The 18,753-nt window shown below is 40.0% G+C and overlaps 2 protein-coding genes across 2 annotated transcripts; both read left to right on the forward strand.

Annotated features, from left to right (window-relative positions):
• Nucleotides 1-10,714: 10,714 nt before the first annotated feature.
• LOC131468811 (myocilin-like) lies at nt 10,715-13,439 on the forward strand. Its single transcript, XM_058643438.1, has 3 exons — nt 10,715-11,330; nt 11,738-11,842; nt 12,351-13,439. Exons 1-3 carry the CDS (start codon nt 10,847-10,849, stop codon nt 13,142-13,144), a joined length of 1,383 nt encoding a protein of 460 aa, XP_058499421.1. The 5' UTR covers nt 10,715-10,846; the 3' UTR covers nt 13,145-13,439.
• Nucleotides 13,440-14,624: 1,185 nt separating this feature from the next.
• Nucleotides 14,625-18,652, forward strand: LOC131470921 (peroxiredoxin-6-like). Its single transcript, XM_058647012.1, has 6 exons — nt 14,625-14,656; nt 14,708-14,827; nt 15,924-16,080; nt 16,755-16,904; nt 17,044-17,190; nt 17,283-18,652. Exons 1-6 carry the CDS (start codon nt 14,625-14,627, stop codon nt 17,409-17,411), a joined length of 735 nt encoding a protein of 244 aa, XP_058502995.1. The 3' UTR covers nt 17,412-18,652.
• Nucleotides 18,653-18,753: the final 101 nt, after the last annotated feature.

The raw sequence follows: 18,753 nt of genomic DNA on the forward strand, positions 1-18,753 counted from the left end.
GACTGTGATTTAGTAGTATTTTAATGGTTACTGCCGTATTTAACATGTATAAATCCTGCTTACAGGTGTTCCCTGTAATGGCCACATAGTAATTTCACAATGAAACACAATAATTATGATTATCGCATTTATAGTATGTGAATTGATGATTCACCCTTTTTTTCATAATTAATGACTGTGTAATCCGAGGTGTACATGTTCCCAGTGGTGTGCACTTGGTGGGCAGGGGCTCAAGTAAAAAAGGGACCCCATCATATAGTTCTTATTACTAGAGTTACCAAGAACATGGTAAATCAATAACCATGCACTCATGCAAACAGGTCTTCAACTGACTGCTGTCTGAGAAATGACAAGTTAAATGCAACTGTGGAGGGATTTCATACACGTTCTTAAAGTGGAAGTAATAATTACAAATGTCCTTCAAAACAGTCCCTTATCTGTTCAGCGGGTGCTTTAGCGGCACCTACAGTCTCTATGTGCACAACCATGTGGACCAGATAATAACAAGTGTCTGTTTTACTGAATGGATTCTGCTCATGCTTTGTTACAGAAGGACCAATCTAATTTACTCCACCAGGGCCTTTGGGCTGAGACACTGTAAAAAAATTAAATAAAGAAATCTGGAGGCCGTTAGAGAGAAGGCTGAGTGCACTCCTCCCCACCTGTCAAAAACAGTAAAACCTTATTGATTTAGTCAGTAGAGTCCTTTTCATTATGGTCAGACCTCCTTACACTGGTCATTGACTGATTATGGTGCAGGGAGCTCAGATGTGCACTAGATGGCAGTAGACTAAAAACCACAGGAGCTCTGTGTTTGAGTATTTAAGGAAAAAGCCTGAAGACTTTTTTTCATTATTATTTAAAATAATTCAACTTGCAAAAAGCAGAGGTATTCTATTCTCTGTTTTTATTATTTATATTAAACACTCCTCAAGTGTTTTATATAATTGATTATGATCCTTTTTTAAAAAAAGGTTATAATTAAATAAGAATATTTTATGCCAATAAAAAATATGCAATACATACAATTAGCTAATAATTCATATCTAATAAGGTCCCATTCTTGCATCAGATTATGGTGTCAAGATGTATTCCATTACTTTTTAAATGCATAATACAGCAAAATTACATTACATAAATAATGCATGGTAATATGTAATGTAACAAATCAAATTTAATTTGCAGTAAACAGTTTCCCCAAAACGTGCAGTGGGAATGTTAGAAAAGACATTGCAACACATTTACTGTACAAAATGACGATGTGTTATGTGAATAATTATTATATTCAAATATAAACTGTTTAAAGTGTGTGGTGGTCTCTGCATTTCTACTGAACCTGATTCTGTTTATGATGCTGTGAAGTGACACGAAAACTGTCTTGATGCTGGACTGTGGTTGATCACAGGCTTGACCTCTGTGACCTAACCTGTCAGGGAAGGGATGTATGAACTGAAGTATCCAATAACATCAACATTTATCTACTGCTCTCTCTCTGTCTCTCTCTCACTCACTCTCTCCTTCCCTTTTCTTTCTCAGCCAAATATCCAAAAAAGATCCAGTTTCCTGAGGCATCTTGGGTAACACAAGACTCCAGGTCAGGATTTAAGGCTCAGAAATATAGGTGGATCTATTTTTAGACCAGGAACTAACAAGTACATTCTCCTCTGACCTGTCCACTGACAGGAGCGAACGAACATCTCTCACATCTCACTCTGAATGAGTGTATCTCGATTTTAAGCAGTTAGTTATTTTTGGTAAAGAAGTCCAACTGTCTTCGTGTCTGTGGAGACAAAAGGGGTGATGTGTTCTGCATCACGACTGATGCAGGGAAGGATGACTCATAACTCGTAAAACGAGTCAGCAGTGAACTCTAGGTTAAGGAGTTAACCCTGGCTCTCTGAAACATGAGCGAGGTAGTGTGAAGTCAAAAAGAGAACAGGGGGAAATATGGGGACGTGGATACTCGCAGTGCTTTGACAGCAGAATTGACACAGTGGAGCTTTAGATAATGTTCCTCTTACCTCCGATTATTAGATCCTACAATAAGAATACAGATGAATGCATGATGAGGCTACATGTGAAAAAAACACAAGCATCATGCGAGCGCTTGGGTGCTGTGCTTGTGTGTTCTGTGTCTGTGAGTGTGTGTTTTGAACAAGAGGCAGATGGTGCGACGCTGGTGGAGAACAGATTATTGGCTTCAGGTCAAAGGGAGGCCAGCTATCAACATGACGGTCTCCATCACAGCCCCGTATCATCCATTACCCATGGCTCATTTGCAGCACAATTTCACACGCAGATCAAAATGCGAAGGCATTTCTAAAGTGGTGAGTCTTGATGGGAGTTTTTGAATGTGGGGAGGTCAGTGCCGTCACAGAGAGTTCCAGGGTGGGGGTGAATATAGAGAAAGCTCTGTTGCTTGGTCCTGACTTCTTATCACACTGCCCTGGACCTGCACTCTGCTTCCCCTCCTCCTGGAAACTCCTCAGGATGTGTGTTCCTGGCCCACAACACACTCAGCTCCAGCTCCTATCTTCATCTGCTCTCTTCCATTATTTGGCAATAAAAGACTTATCCTGATTATTGGTCTCCAGTGTCTGCGTCTAAATTCATTGGTTTCTTGAATCTAGACATTGGGTTAGCTCAGAAATGACCTCAGTGTGTTTGGTTTTGAGAAGTCACAGACGTGCTGCAGATGCAGCTGTCGAATTTGATACAGCGTCAGACTTCTGCATTTGTGTCCAGGGAAGGAATCCAGTGACTTTACTGCCCATTCCAGGTCCCTGAGATAAGACTGGGAGGAACATTCTGTATGTGCTCCTGTCAGTGAGGATGGAAACAGTTCCTGAAACTAATTGAAAGGTCAAACAACAAACAAACTTGCACCATCTGCCTGACATTAAACCAAACACAGAAACTTAGTTTCTTTCAAGACATGGATGTTGGGGATCATGAAGAGGAACATGAAAATGTATCTCCGACCCCAAAAATATAGAAAACAATGAATGAACAGAATTTCTTAATTTTCTGCTTGGAAGCTACAGTCCATTTAAAATAATGTGGCATGAAGGCCAGTTCTCTTGATTGTGTTAAAGCCATTTGGGTTGAATCTCAAAAGATGCAATTTACATCTAGATGAGTTAATAACTCATGACATGTCCCGTTTTTTAATCATTTTTTGCAATTTTTACTTGAGTTTGAGCTTGGTTCATTCCGTCTCCATTTCTGTTATTATTCTGTTACAGTCCTGTATTATGTGCTACAGCGTCCTGAAACGATGCCGTCTTAAGGGGAACTTTTTGAAAGCGGCAAAGAAAAAGATTGTTCATGTTTTGTGCCGTTTTCCTTCTGGATGTGGCCTAAGTAAAGAAACAGATTGTCTAGCAGCTTGCGGTAAATAACATGAATGACATTATTAATTAATTATTCAGTCTCCTGCTGTACATTTTTGACAGTGACTGACTTGGCCAGTCTGAAACCTTCCAGTACTTAGTCTCTGTCATCTACTGCTGTTGGCGTCCTTCGTCAATTCATACTATATCTAATGTTATTATTATTTTGAGATGAAAAATAAAAGCAGTAACTCTGAACCCGTGAGGTTTTCATCTTTTGAAAAAAAAAAAAAGAAAAAAAAATTGCATAACAAATAAGAAAGGACTTGAAGCCTTGAAATACTTTTTGAACCAACTGTGTTTGGTTTGTTCCACAGTGGAAAGGCCCTGGACAAGAGTGGCCCCATTACGTAACACACAGGCTGTTAAACGTTCTCATACTCCACACACACACACACACACACGGAATGGCAGTTTGTGTCACTGTTATGAAAAGAGGAATTTACTGAAACTGTTAAATGTACATATTAGAGCTGCTGGAATCTCATAACCCATACTTAAAAAACAAAACAAAAAAAACAATCTATAGCGTGAGGAGATGTCACTGGAATTACAATTTGGAGGAATGCCATCATTTCTCCTCTGTGTATTTAGATGATGTAACAAAACCACAAAACGGCAGAGACGTCCAGCATTCATTTTAAAGGAGATATTCATTCATCTCTATTTGATCTCACCTTTGACCAAACAAATACTCGCACTGAGATTAAAAAAACCTTTTCAAGAATTAACTACCTCATCTAAGAACAATGATAACAATGACAATTCTGTGAGATTAACCCTTTAACACCTCAAAATGTCTGTCTGGACCTTTTTACTTATTTTAACCATAAAAGGGCCAGAAAATGTCCTGTGACTAAATGCTTTTGCCCATATTTCCCAGATTAAGTTAACCAATATCTGGCAGTTATTTACAATGTACTGCATGTTAAAATAGTGTATTTAAAATGAAGAAAAAAACTAAAGTTTTATTTAAAAAAACAATAACCCTATGATAGGTGTACATAAACACCAGATTGTGCGTGTTCAATTTGAAATTTGAACAGTATAAAACAGCTCTCTCCTCTTCGGTGACAAAGACCTGCATCGGCATTGGTGAAATTACCGTAATAACCGTGTAATTTACGGCAATGCAACGTTTCAGGTTCAGATTCCAGTAAGACGGACAAAAGCAACATTGATATGTACACTTTATCACGTCTATTATCTGTTTTGGCCAAGGGTTTTTCTATGTGGAGTTTGCATGTTCTCCCTGTGTGTGTAAATTGATCATATAAGTGAGAGTGAATAGTTACCCTTTCATCCTTGTCAGCTGGCTGTAAATCCCCCCCCTCCATTGACCCTAAACAAGATAAAGCGGATGAAAAAGAATGAATGTTATTTGTGAAACTTTCTCCAACTTTTACATCTGTGGATATGTTTGTACATGGTACAGTCTTACAGAACTGCTACCGTGCCGTTCAATACTTAGTCTTGTTAGTCTGTGGTCTCTGGGGGAAGCAACCATTTCCCCTGTTTTCAGTCTTCATGCTGAGCTCAGCCAACGGTCCGCTGGCTCTGACAAACAGATGGAAATATTGGTATCACTCTCATCTCGTGTTATTTCTTGTACAATGTTTAAAACTATACTTAAACAGTCACATTTGATATTGTTTTTTTATTAAGTTCAATTAGGTCAAAAGTGCATTTGCACCTCACATTGTTCTTTCTAAATATACTGTTTTTGCATCCATTATCACATATAAAAAGAATGAAACTTCATTAACCCTTAGAACACGGAGCATTTAGGCTGCTTTTTCCATTACTATGTTAAGACATATTATACAGAGGCTATAAGAATGTGCAATATAGAGTGTCTTGTATCCTTTTTTTTCCAGCACAACCTATAGGCAATCTAACTAATTTCTTTCCATTTTCACCAACTATATAAACACACCTGAGCAAAAAGTGCTAAAAAATACATTTTCAACACATTTCAAAGTTGGCGTGGCGTCGATTTCTTGAACAAAAAGAAAAGAAAAAAGGTCTATTTTCTGACTTCTGCACAAGTATCACTATTCCTTTTTTTCTTTTAAATATACGATATAAAATGAATCCTATCTTTGACCAAACACCACATAAGAAGACAAAAAGACAAAAAAAAGACATTTTATAAAGCCTGAAGATAGGATTCTGGGATATAGGACGAGTACAGGAGTTGTGTATTATTCCCACTGCAATTTACCAAGGGTGCACCTGTGGCACAGATCTGTGTTACGTGAGCACTAAGGGTTAAAAAAAATGCAATATTTTTTCAGCACAGAAAAAAACAGCAACTGGAAAGACCAAATTAAATCAACCTGACACCATGTGGGGGGAGATATAGCAACTGCATTAAAGGTTTTTCATCTACCCATCTTATCATGAGATCTTGAAGCAGGACGGCCTCTAGAGAAGACCTTTAGTTTAGCATGTTACACTGAGTTGTTGTGTAGGTTGTGTCTGTTTGCCAGTCCAGTGTGATGTCTGCATTTGGAAATGACTGTGTGACTGTCTGTTTTCACAAAAGGACACTGTGGAGCCATGTCTTTATCAGTAATGAGAACCTTGTGGTTTAACACGTGTGCAAACCTGTCAAAGACCAAACATCACCTACGGTGCTGCTGCGAGGCTGAAGTTCTGTCTGTGGGGGCGTCACACACAATTATACCTTCACTGTCATACCAGACATCTTTAATGCTTTTCTCAAAAAATATTCACACTGACCCACTGTGGTTCCCTTCCACAGAACACTAAACTTTAGAACTTATAAAATAATTATTAGGGCCTGAGGACTCACACAGTGGGGCGAGGACCTATTAGAATTCCTGGATTTTTTTTTCCTCCCAAAAAGATTGCATTTTATAAGTTACTCAAATATTGGTGAAAACAAACAAAAATTGACACACAAATCCTCAAAGTGGCTCAAAATGGCTCAGTAGTGCCCCCAAAAGGTAAAATTCAGTCAGACAATTTTGAAACTAATGGCCCTTTTCCACTATGGTCCCATCTCGTCTTGACTGGCCTCGGCACGGCACGGTTTAGGTACATGGTACCTAATAACTTGGTGGAAACATGTTGCAGCCCAAGGCAAATAAAAAAGTCCATTGAGACCATGGCCTCAACTCAACAGGAAGTCAGCCATTTTGAATTTGGCGTCCATCTTGGCGATGTACACGTTCCATAAATGAACAAACTCGTCTGAGCATGTCAATGCCTTAAAAAAAGAATTTGTAATTGCAATTTGTACTAGACACATCAAAGATGAAAAGTTATCAAGAAGTGGCGTGGCCACGGCAACCATGGGAATTTTGGTGATATTCGAGTGTTTGCCACAAAACAGGAAGCGCTCTGTAACTTTGCTGTATTTGACAAGAGACGCAGCCAGAAAACCAAGTCAATAAAATTTGTAATAAAATTACTAAAATTTTATTTTATTTAATTATTATTACAATAAAATAATTTATTTTTGATTTAAGATGCTTTACTGTCATATATTTGATATCAGTGCAATAACATTAAAAGTAATGAATGTCTTAGTCCCAGTGCCAGCTCAAATTAATAGGTAAACAACAATGGTAGTGGTAAAATAATCACAAAACTGTGCTTTCAGTCTGAGCATTGAGGCATATTGTAATGTCACCTACATACTTAGATGGCAGGTTGTGCTTAAGGTTTTGAAAAATGGCCTTGACTTCAGTGCTAAATCAAAAATCCAGACTGGCACCGATGTAAATGCATATTATACGACACTATTTACACTTACACACGTAAATATATGTCTTGTCAGCCCGTCTGTGTGTTTGTGCTCATTTGCTGGAAAATGATGATGTCATTGTCTCAGTGACACAGTGTGAGAGAACTGGCATGCACCTAATTACAAGCCACGCCCACTCCCCTCGTCTCAATAATAAAACTGTAGCTGCTCCTGCTCCTGCTGCGTAAACAACTCCAATGGCCTTTCATTCCTCACGTTTCTGCACCGACTTCGCCGTCCCACTGTGACTCATCTGTTTTGCTTTTACTCTGTGACTCAGCCTCAGCCTTCCTCTTGTTCATGTTACATAATATTATGTTATTCATATTCAACCCTGTGAATTAAACTGTAATCTTATTTTGTGACTGTATCTGTGTTTCAAATAACTGCCAAAACACAAATTATGTTGTCCTTTCTCTCACCTGAACGTAGTTTAAGACATGCAGAGCTACTCAAAGACTGGACAAGCAACTAGTGAGGAAAACAGGAAAGGACAGAGAGAGTCATGACTATGAATATTTAAGGACCAGAACAAAAATGAAGGTGAGAGTAGAGTGGAGTTGAGTAAACTATATATAACAATATATACAGAACACATAATACACATGAACAGCACATATCCTTCACAGCCACACTGCAAATCATGATTTTGAAATAGACATGTTCATAATTTATCTAAAAGATAGTTCGCTAATAACCAGACTATTGGTTATTTAGCTTAGAAAGACTTAGTGGAGACTACAGCACCTCACTGCATGGAATAATATGAAACTCAGCATTTAATGGAGCTGCATGCCCAAAACCACTGACTGTGACTTAGAGATGGTCCAAATCAATAATGATAACACCAGAAATCTTATGGCACAACTTGACTAAATTTACCAGCTTGTTCATGTTCCTGTTTTTAAGGTTAAGGTTAAAAAGAATTGCATTAATGTCACGTTCACATTAAAACTCTGAATTATAACTTGCTTTGCCAACACAGACTACTCTATATTAAAGCAGACTATGTCTAACTGTAAAATAACAGCTTTTTAGGGTTGATCATTTATTTAGTTATCAAATGAAGTATTTAAAAAGATTAAGATTGTCAATCAAGGAGAATGTTGTCAAGTGAGTAATGCTGAAGCGAGAGTCAATGGAAAAGACTGGGAGGTCATCAAACATCTGTTTTCACTGCAGTGCAGTGCAGCAACAGAAGGTTACACAATAAGGCAGCCACTAAAGATTATTTTCATATCCATCTTTGTAGATTAGTATTTTATGGGTTTTTTTTCAGAATATATGCTCGTAATTTTCAGAATATATGCTCGTAATGTTGTTGTACCACTCCATTCTTGCATGTGTTGTTCAAAATGCATTTGGTATTAACAATGGAGGAACTAGGCCAGCAATTCCTGAACGTGGTTTGCCCAAGGTGGTGTTTTAAACAAGTTGACAACACATCAACATAGTGTTGCTTTAACGCAGCTTGAGTAGAAGCCAGCCCAGCATTTTAAAATCTATTTAATCACTTTTATGAACAGTGAGAATCATCATCGTATACACGTGTACACTCTCATCTCAAGACGCACATGCAGAACGTTTCAGCAGACAAACACTGAGGTCTTGTTCCCAGTGGAACTATTATGGAAAAGAGTGTGCACACGTTGTGATCTTCTGTTTTCTCTGGGGCTGGAGCTAACTTTTACAGGTTGCCAAGCCGTTCTGTTACATAAGGAAAATCACCTCAGTAGTAAAAAAGTAAAAAACATTGTGGAATACCGGTGACTTTCCATGGGTCGTAAAACAGACAGGTTAACTAGGGAACAGACTGATCTTGTGGAACCAAACACAGATGTGCTCTGGGGTTCATTACTGTTGGTATTTATATGAAATGCTTTGCAACAGCCATTCCGGACAAACTAAGCATGGATGATTAAGAAAAATGATAAACGTGAGGGGCATGGAAAAGAGCTGTGGAGGTCATGTGAGAGGAAGTGCTTCTCCTTCATAACTGCAACTAATGGTCTTTTCCCCTGTGAGACCAGAATGATGTTTTTTTGCACACCTACAATGGGTATATATATTTGGTATTTCCCCTCTCTGTTCATCTCGGAACCAAACCAGGTCCCGGTCGTTTGCTCAGAGGCAGTAAGGGCCACAGGTGGGCCCCATGTCTGTTTAACCCTTAAAATACTGAGCCTTATAATGTCCGCCTGGACTTTTTTTTGCTTATTTTAACCATAAAAGGGCCAGAAAATGTCCTATGAGTAAGTGCTTTTGCCCATTTTTCCAGAATAACTTTCAATATCTGGCAGTTATTTACAACTTACTGCATGTTAAAATAGTGTATTAACACTATGAAATGAAGAAAAACAAAAGGTTTTATGTAGAAAATGTCCAAAAACAGGCCAAAAAATGCAAACTATGTACAGACATTTTTCCAGCTCTGTGCTCTCTGGTGACACAGATGCTGATTCAGCCGGCTTCCTGCAACAGCGTGAGTGAAATTACTGTAATAACCACATGTTGACTTTGACTTGCAACTTCTCAGCTTTCAGAAACTGTTGGAATTTTTCAAATAGTACAAACCGTTGCGTAATTGCGGTAATGCAAAGTGCGCTTGTGCAAACGTGTCGTCTTCAAAAAGCTCTGTGTTAAAGGGTTATAGAAGAAGATTTATTTCCCACTGTCATGGCCACAGTCAACTAAAAACCTATGAATAGCCATGAGGAATCTCAACAGCTAGTGGAAGATTGCGATACAAAGTTGCCGTGTGATTAAGTTTATGGACATTTGAGAATCAATCCTGGTGACTGTGGCGAGCACCTCACTTTCTTGTAGCTCCATCAATTAGGTCAAAGTTTTTGTATACACCTACCTATCTATCTATCTATCTATCTATCTATCTATCTATCTATCTATCTATCTATCTATCTATCTATCCATCCATCTATCTATCTACACAATTGTAAAATACACAATTGTGTAATACACAGTTGTTGTAAGATAAAGGTCTATCTGGTTTTCCCATAGACTTTCAGTCTACCCCCTCCTGCGCCAAACGTCCTGTACACTCAAAGGCTGCCATGTTGTTGACAGCAGTTGTTAAATGTTAAACTCTAAAATCCTTATTAAGCCAAAATTTGATTTAGTTCCCACGTCATAAACTGAGTTTACCGTGAATAGCGCTGTGATTTCATTGCAGATCTAGCTATGGAGAAGTAAACAGCATTTGACAACCATGAAGATATGCTGTCCAGTCTAAACAACCTGTGCAACTGCTGAGACACGGTGAAAGAATTCCATAAAAGAAATTGTATTTTTCTACAGATACTATACGATTTTCACAATGTTTGTCCCTTAAAGCAAACCTTGCTTAAACACCAGCAGAGAGAAGGAACATGTGGACCTGAACACACAAACACACTTCACCTCACGTCACTACACACCCCCTGGCTATTTCATTCCCTGCCACACTCCTCGTCCCCTCCCACCCCTTGACAGTTAACAGTATAAATATCCTACTCTAAGCATTGCTGGGATTCAGACACTGACCCTCACTGACAAGTGACACTCAGGTAGGAAGAGACTAGCTAAAAACAGTAAAGGGGGTTAGGTCCTCTACAGAGAAGAAGAAGATAAACAACTATCTCTCTGTAAACACTCTTGAAGACCATTGACTGCCTCCATCAGAATGTGGCTCCAGGTGTCTTTCCTGTGTCTGTCCTTCTTGACTCTGTCAAGCCACAGCCAGGTCGAGGATCGAGCCTCCCTCCGCCGCTCCAATGACCCAACTGGACGTTGCCAATACACGTTCACTGTGGCCAGTCCACAGGAGTCGAGCTGCCCTGGAAGCAGTATGAAATCAGAAATGGACGGGGTCTTGTCACGGCTCACACTGCTGGAAGCTTTGGTCAGTGGACTCATAGCAGGAGTGGACGGAGGCACGGGGTCTGGGGTCAAGCCTGGCCGTGATGAGGGTCTCCAGACAGCTTTTGCCCAGGTCACAGGGGAAAGAAAACAGTTGCAGCAGGACAAGGAGCATCTGAGCTGGCAGAACCAGGAGCTGCAGAGGAGGCTGAGCGAGTTGAGCCAGGAGGCAGAGAGTCTCAGGCAGATGCCATGCCACCAAAAACACACCTCCGGGGGGCCTCAGCATGAAGGCAGACCTGCCAGTGGTATGTACGTCCATGAGAAATGGGAAAGTCCACAGAAATTAACCACACAGTAATACAAATGTTGTTTTTTTAAATACATGTGTTGTGGGTTGTAGTTGACTTAGGCTGTGAAGGGTCTTCCAGGGTCAGAGGTCATGTTGCAGTTAGTCATGCCAGGATGAGTAAAGGGAGAGGAATTTACAACACACTTTTATGGCTCTGTCACCCATGCATGTCAGGTTATGTGGGCATGATGATTGTGAGGAGAGCAGCAGCAGAGTTATAGGTGGAACCTGCAGTTCTAACACTTCCACTTTGAGGTTGTCTTGTCGGAGCTACTGATTCTGTTGATATTTTCTTCCATGTGTCATTCCTCCCTAATAAACTTTTCTTATCCAACTTCCTCCTTCACTGTGTCTCTCTCTCAGACCCTGCGTATGATTCTGGGAACGGTTCGTACCAGGAGATGAAGGCTGAGGTGACAGAGGTTCCAGCATCCCGCCTCATTCCTGATGGAAATCACAACCTCTCAGGTAAAAATGGGTTTTACTCATGACAGCGTTGATGCAATTTAAAGGTCCAGTGTGTGAGAATTAGTGACTGCCGAGTGCAACAAACTCACCGCACACCCCTCCCTTACCAAAATGTGTCAGACATCTACCGTGGCCTTTACATACCATACATGATGTGAACACTCTTTCACAGCTCTTCCACTCTTCCAGTCCATTCTTTTTTTTTTACATATATATAGGAAACTTCCTCTTTCAAAATGCAAAACACATGCACTGGCTCATTTGTCCATTTGGGCTGCTGTAGAAACATGGCGGTCCAAAATGGCAGCCTGTTTAAAGCAAGGCCTTTGCCTAAAGTGCGTATAAAGGGCTCATTAAGGCCAAGAAAAAAAAGCAGTTATATTCAATGACAACATACTTACGCATAGTATATTAATTTTGTATAAACACACTGGACCTTTAATGTCTTTCAAAGTATTGCAGACATTCAACAAATACCATAAAGGTGAACGTTCTGTTGTCTCTACAGACTGTGGACAGCTGCTGTCAGTGGGAGATCCTGTGTTGCACAGGAAGGCTGACAGTATCACAGGTAAATATGGAGTTTGGCTGCAGGATCCTGACCCTCAGGGTTCTGTTTACACCAACAAGACAGTGTGGCGCATCGACACAGTGGGCAAAGACGTCCGCCAGCTCTTCGCTTACGAAGACATTGATCAATTCTCCAGAGGTTTCCCCATGAAAGTGCTGGTTCTTCCAGAGCCAGTGGAAAGCACAGGTGCGACCGTGTACCGTGGCTCCCTCTACTACCAGCGCAAACGCAGCCGTACCCTGATCCGCTACGACCTGGCCTCTGAGAGCGTGGCCGCCCGTCTGGAACTGCCTCACGCTGGCTTCCATGGACAGTACCCTTACTCATGGGGAGGCTACACGGACATCGACCTGGCAGTGGACGAACAAGGCTTGTGGGCCATCTACAGCACAAGCAAGGCCAAAGGTGCCATTGTGATTTCCCAACTGGACCCTGAGAGCCTGGGCATTAAGAAGAGCTGGGAGACCAACATCAGGAAGAACACAGTGGCCAACGCGTTCATGGTGTGTGGACGTCTGTACACGGTGGCCAGCTACATTGCACTGAACACCACCATCAACTACGTGTACGACACAGCCACGGGCGTGCGACGGGCAGCCGCTATACCCTTCAAGAACAAGTACCGCTACAACAGTATGCTGGACTATAACCACGCCCACAGGAAGCTGTACGCTTGGGACAACTTCCACATGGTCACCTACGACGTCAGACTGGGCAGGGCCAACAGCTAAAGAAGAAATCGACAGCGAGAAATTTACTGGACTAACGGGAGCGAGTGAATGTGACAAGATATTATTTACATTGTTACTGTCAGGATCACATATCTCTGTTTTTTTATCATTGAAATATATATTTTGTCTATTAGCACTGTAAATAAGATGTATTGAGACACCAGTGAACAGTTGCATGTAGCAGGGATATAAATACAGAAAGAATGGTTTTAGTAATGATTTAAAAAGAGTGTATTTTTTTGTCTGTTCATAAATGTTCATGTTATTTAAGTTCTCAATAAAACCTTTAAATTACTCACTTTTGCTCATGTCATCATTTTGGTCTGCATTTTTCACTTTTTGGTACAAATGTCAAAGCCAACAGACAATATTCTCCCGTATAATTACAATGTATGTAAAGTGTGTATGGAGTTACATGGATAGAGCTTCACTACATACTATATAGAGCAACATTTCTAAAAAATCTAAACCATAGCTACCCAATGCACAGTATTAATCGAGAGCAAATGTGTGCATAATATAATGTTTCTAACTATTTAACTCCTAATATTATTTGAATGATAGAGGTAAAAGGTATAGAAATTGTCTCAGTCTCTGGTTTAGAGGAACAAGAGCAGCGATATGCTCCTGTAATTTGATTTAAATGATTTGGATTTCCTCCAATACATGATTTCAAAATTATTATTATCTAAGTGTAAACAATTACTTGTACCACACAATATGCACATGCACATTTTATAACTTATTTGCTCTACATATTTTAAGTGTCTCACTCTGTATTTTATAAAAATTAGACAAACACTAAAATGAACGCAGACATTTGTATGAGACACTAAAACTAAACTCACCCTTTAATTCACTTGAAGCACAATTGCACTGAATCACAAAGAGTTTTCAAAGATCCTCTCAGTAAATGATGGTTTAACAGTTTCAGTAACACGTGGTCACCACTGCAGTACTAAGACGTGATGCTGTAAACCATAATATAAAAACATCCATAACTTAGTGTATACATAAAACTTTTAAAATATTCCACATAAATCATATCAAGTTAAGATTACATACATACATACATAGTTCATGTGTAATGTGGCAGATAGATGAAGACGCTGACAGGTCATATCACTGACACATGTCCTGCATGAATTATGATGCACTGCCCCCTGTGGACAACTGCCTGCATCTGCAATTCAAACACACATGCTTGTACAGCAACCATTAATCAGCCCTAACCTAAAAGTCTAAAACTAGGTTTTTACATCACAAAAAGTCCTTTTAAAGTTTTGATTACCAGCCAAAATGCACAAGGTCGACATGAATGAATAAATAAAAATATGTCCTCACATCCTACTACAGACATAATGTACACATGTTCTTGTACAGGACACTTACAAACGTAATTAATTCACTAAACTCTCACCCCAAATTTAAGCATCACAATGAAATGCCTAAACCACACCCCTAACCTAACCCTTGTTAAATGGTGGCCAATCAACTGCAAGACATACACATGTGAGTGTGGTTATATTCAGTCAGCTGGTGAGTATATGAATGTCTGTTCAGAGGGAAGGTTTCATCAGACTCACCAGTCAGAGTGAATATGCTGCTCGGAGACGTGTTTCCTGACTTTGAGGCAGAGAGCACCCATGGCAAAATTACACTCCACGAATTCCTTGGGGACTCGTAAGTACACTGTAAGATATGAAATAGTGATTACAACGCGACCCGACCTGAAAGGCTTTGCTTACCACACTTAAAATGACTTTTTTTAAATCATTAAACACAAGATCATAAGTTAAATTTACAGCCACCCATAATCTTGACAAAATGTGAGTTTTGTTAAAATGGTCAACATTCAATTAACTGATGTTCATAAAACAAAAAAGAAGGTAAGTAAATACATACATAAATATAAAAAATAACGGTAATAATGGTTGTAAAATTAATCAAAAGGACAGAAGAACAGAGAAAACAACTGTCATGTTGATTCAGTGATCAATTTAGTTAGTTACTATCCATTACGCTCACTGGCGTTTAGGGCAGCTACTGGCAAACCTGCATTACAGATTAGTAGATTAGATTACATTTAAGCACATACTGCAGACACCATACTCAGGAAATATAAATATCCCTTCACTGTCCGTACAGCCACGACAAAAACACACAAGTAACAGAAAAGGAAAGATACAGAGGAAGGTACAGATAAGGAAAACATCTATTTAAAAGCTCAGCTTGCCTTAAAATGACAGTAATAAAATATAAACAGCAAATTATCATAATTTAAACAATTTAACCTCCTGTGTTGAAACAGACTGTAACGTCAAGTTGAGTTTACTCACATTTTAAGGCATCGTTACAGTTTCTTAAATTTTATTATCATTCATATTTCTGATATAAATTGAGTTCCTGCTGCTTAATAACTGTGCTAATGAAGATCCCCAAACTCCATAGATTGTTTGATGCCCTTAAAAATACAATAAAGCATCCAAGTAAACAAATAACACTGAAATTACAACTTTTTGTCACTGGAAACAATAATCTTACATTCAGCACGCAGACTTTAAAAAGACATCCTCCCTCTCTCTATTTCTGCACAGTGTGACGCATATGTCACATCCTGCCAGTAAAGTGTCAGCTTCACCACAACTTTTTACCCTACTGTGCAACCCCACCAACAAGCCCGCAAGTCAGAATAAAAGCGGTGAATCGTGGACTCTAAAAGACAGCACCTCCTGCAGGTTCACCTGACACAGCCTCATTCATTTTTCCTTTCATCCAGATGGGGAATCCTGTTCTCCCACCCTAGAGACTACACACCTGTGTGCACCACAGAGCTGGGCCGAGCTGCCAGACTGCACGGGGAGTTCAGTCAACGTGGGGTCAAAATCATCGCACTGTCTGTCGACTCTGTGGAGGATCATCACGGCTGGGCCAAGGTGTGATATCTGTTTCCACAGAGCAGACATTAATAAAACGGAGAGGTTTCATGGCGGTTTCTACATTAATGACACCGACTGTGTTGATACATTCTGATTTTAAACACATTAACATTGTATCAACATTTTCATCAGATTATAACATTTATCTTGAGTGTACAGTAATGGTATAACTACCTTCTGAAAACATTGTTGGGGTATTTTTTATTGTGTTTGCTTGCTTGCTATCTACATACCATACACCTACCTACTGACCTATCTAACTTATCTACCTACCTACCTTACTTGTCTACCTAGCTAACTTATCTACCTACCTAGCTTACCTATCTACCTACCTTGCTAACTTATCTACCTACCTACCTTACTTATCTACCTACCTAGCTTACTTATCTACCTACCTTGCTAACTTATCTACCTACCTACCTTACTTATCTACCTACCTAGCTTACTTATCTACCTACCTAGCTAACTTATCTACCTACCTACTTTACTTATCTACCTGCCTTGCTAACTTATCTACCTACCTAGCTTACTTATCTACCTACCTAGCCTACTTATCTACCTACCTTGCTAACTTATCTACCTATTTAACTTATCTACCTATTTAACTTATCTACCTACCTACCTACCTGTCTACCTTATCTATCTACCTCCCTTATCTACCTAATAACTAGGACATCCTGGCGTACAACTGTGAAGAGTCGACCTGCTGCTCGCTGCCCTTTCCCATCATAGCGGACAGTAAACGGGAGCTGGCAGTGGCTCTGGGCATGTTGGACCCAGACGAGAAGGACAAAGATGGCAGGCCGCTCACTGCCCGCTGTGTAAGTGTCTGCTCTCTCTCACACACACACACACACACACACACACACTCTTTGCCAAACACAGAATTTCATTTACATCTTTTACAATCAAGATATCAGCTTTCTCAAACTGTGCATCTCCTTTCCTGATTTTGACCAGGTTTTTATCATTGGTCCAGACAAACGGCTGAAACTGTCACTGCTCTACCCTGCCACCACAGGACGCAATTTTGATGAGATCCTGAGGGTGGTGGATTCACTCCAGCTCACTGCAGGGAAAAGTGTTGCCACATGTGCTGACTGGAAGGTACAGTATGTCTCACCTGGAGTAGATACAAGGACAAGAGAAAAAAAAAGAAACTGACCCACTACTGCAGAATAATCTAACTTGTTTTGCAGCCTGGAGAATGTGTGATGGTTCCACCAGACATGTCTGAAGGGGAGGCTGCCTCTTTGTTTCCTGCTGGCATCTACACCAAAGATCTGCCGTCTGGCAGGAAGTATCTGCGCTACACACCGCAGCCATGAACACAACACTGGCCTGAAACTCTACAATAAACTGAGGTTTAGGTTGTTACAATGATACAGTTTCTTTCTGGGATTTTTCAGAAAGGTGGTTGTACATTCTGCTACTGATACATTATCAACACTGACCTCAACATGCATGCTACCATGAGCACACTGAAAACACAGCTGCCAGCAAGGACAGAAGGAAAGAAACATAACAAAAGGCTCACATGATAAAAATGAATGCCCGCTTCAGTCTATGGTATCTCAAGAATATGTCATGCCACTTTTTCATGCAGATAGAGCCGTGAACTGCTCACCCCTGCACCATAGTTCATAGATGGAATCAGCCATTTTACATCACAAGTTTATAATCCACTGCTGCCTCCATCAAATATGTCGTCTTGTAGGACCACACGGTTGGTTTGGTGGTTTGCTTTTGCAGCAAGAAATATTCACAAATTCAGCTGATTTGAAATGTCATATACATTTTGGTCAGTATAGTTTGAAGACCAATACAAAAGGAAGTGAGCTCTGCATGTCATAAACACATGTAATTAGGTAATGAGGGCACAGAAGACAACCACAACCCTACAGGTACCATTTGACAAACGTGCTGTTGCTGTAGCAAACACACCATAATGAAAGCAGTTGTTCGCTGACTTCCAAGTCTTTGAACTTTTGACCTAATTTCAGCAGTAATCTTGAACTTACTGGGCCCGATTCTAGCAGTTTGAGTCTCTGACTATCATTGAGCTTCATACTTCTAACCCTGCTTTTACCCACTCACCAAAACTGCACAGAGCAACTAGAGGTGCTGAATGGAAATGAAAGAGGCTTTGAAGGCGACGGCCAAGTTGCACAGCCACGTTTCTACAGAGCAGACAGTGCAACAAGGAGTCCTCTTTTTGTTACAATCTGCAGTCTCACCTTTATTTGTCACTAATTCTTACCTATTGAACTATTAATGTCAAGTTGCATGGTGAGGCTGTAAGTGCTGGAGCAGTAGCAGAACTGTTTATTTACAAACAACTGGAAAAACTTACAAGGAAAGGCCATGAAAAATATGGATTTAATGTAGCCTACTTACACTTGAATGAGAGTAAGATGTGGGAAAATCACCCCTGAGGAACAATAACAGCTTATTTTCACCCACAAACGAACATTTAAAACAAAGCATTGTTCAGCATCAAAGAACTTGCTTCGTCATAAGCTCGCTGATTCAGTTTTGTGTGGGTAGCAGCGCTCTCCTCATCCCGCTCCCTCACAACTTACTTGGTTTAACGTGGTTGATTGTTAACTCAGCTGTGTAGGTTTTGGCATTCCCTCTCTAGTGGTTGAGAGTTTTTCAACTTTGATCCGA

The sequence above is a fragment of the Solea solea genome, chromosome 1, assembly GCF_958295425.1.
Source record: "Solea solea chromosome 1, fSolSol10.1, whole genome shotgun sequence".
Classification (NCBI taxonomy): Eukaryota; Metazoa; Chordata; class Actinopteri; order Pleuronectiformes; family Soleidae; genus Solea; species Solea solea.

What these genes read in the sequence shown, in the direction of transcription:
- LOC131470921 (XM_058647012.1), top strand. Translation starts at nt 14,625, where the DNA reads ATGGTGGCCAATCAACTGCAAGACATACACAT. An exon ending in CAACTGCAAGACATACACAT is followed by an intron (nt 14,657 to 14,707) that starts GTGAGTGTGGTT and finishes ATGTCTGTTCAG; the next exon opens with AGGGAAGGTTTCATCAGACT. An exon ending in CACGAATTCCTTGGGGACTC is followed by an intron (nt 14,828 to 15,923) that starts GTAAGTACACTG and finishes CCTTTCATCCAG; the next exon opens with ATGGGGAATCCTGTTCTCCC.
- LOC131468811 (XM_058643438.1), top strand. Translation starts at nt 10,847, where the DNA reads ATGTGGCTCCAGGTGTCTTTCCTGTGTCTGTCCTTCTTGACTCTGTCA. An exon ending in TGAAGGCAGACCTGCCAGTG is followed by an intron (nt 11,331 to 11,737) that starts GTATGTACGTCC and finishes TCTCTCTCTCAG; the next exon opens with ACCCTGCGTATGATTCTGGG. An exon ending in TGGAAATCACAACCTCTCAG is followed by an intron (nt 11,843 to 12,350) that starts GTAAAAATGGGT and finishes TTGTCTCTACAG; the next exon opens with ACTGTGGACAGCTGCTGTCA.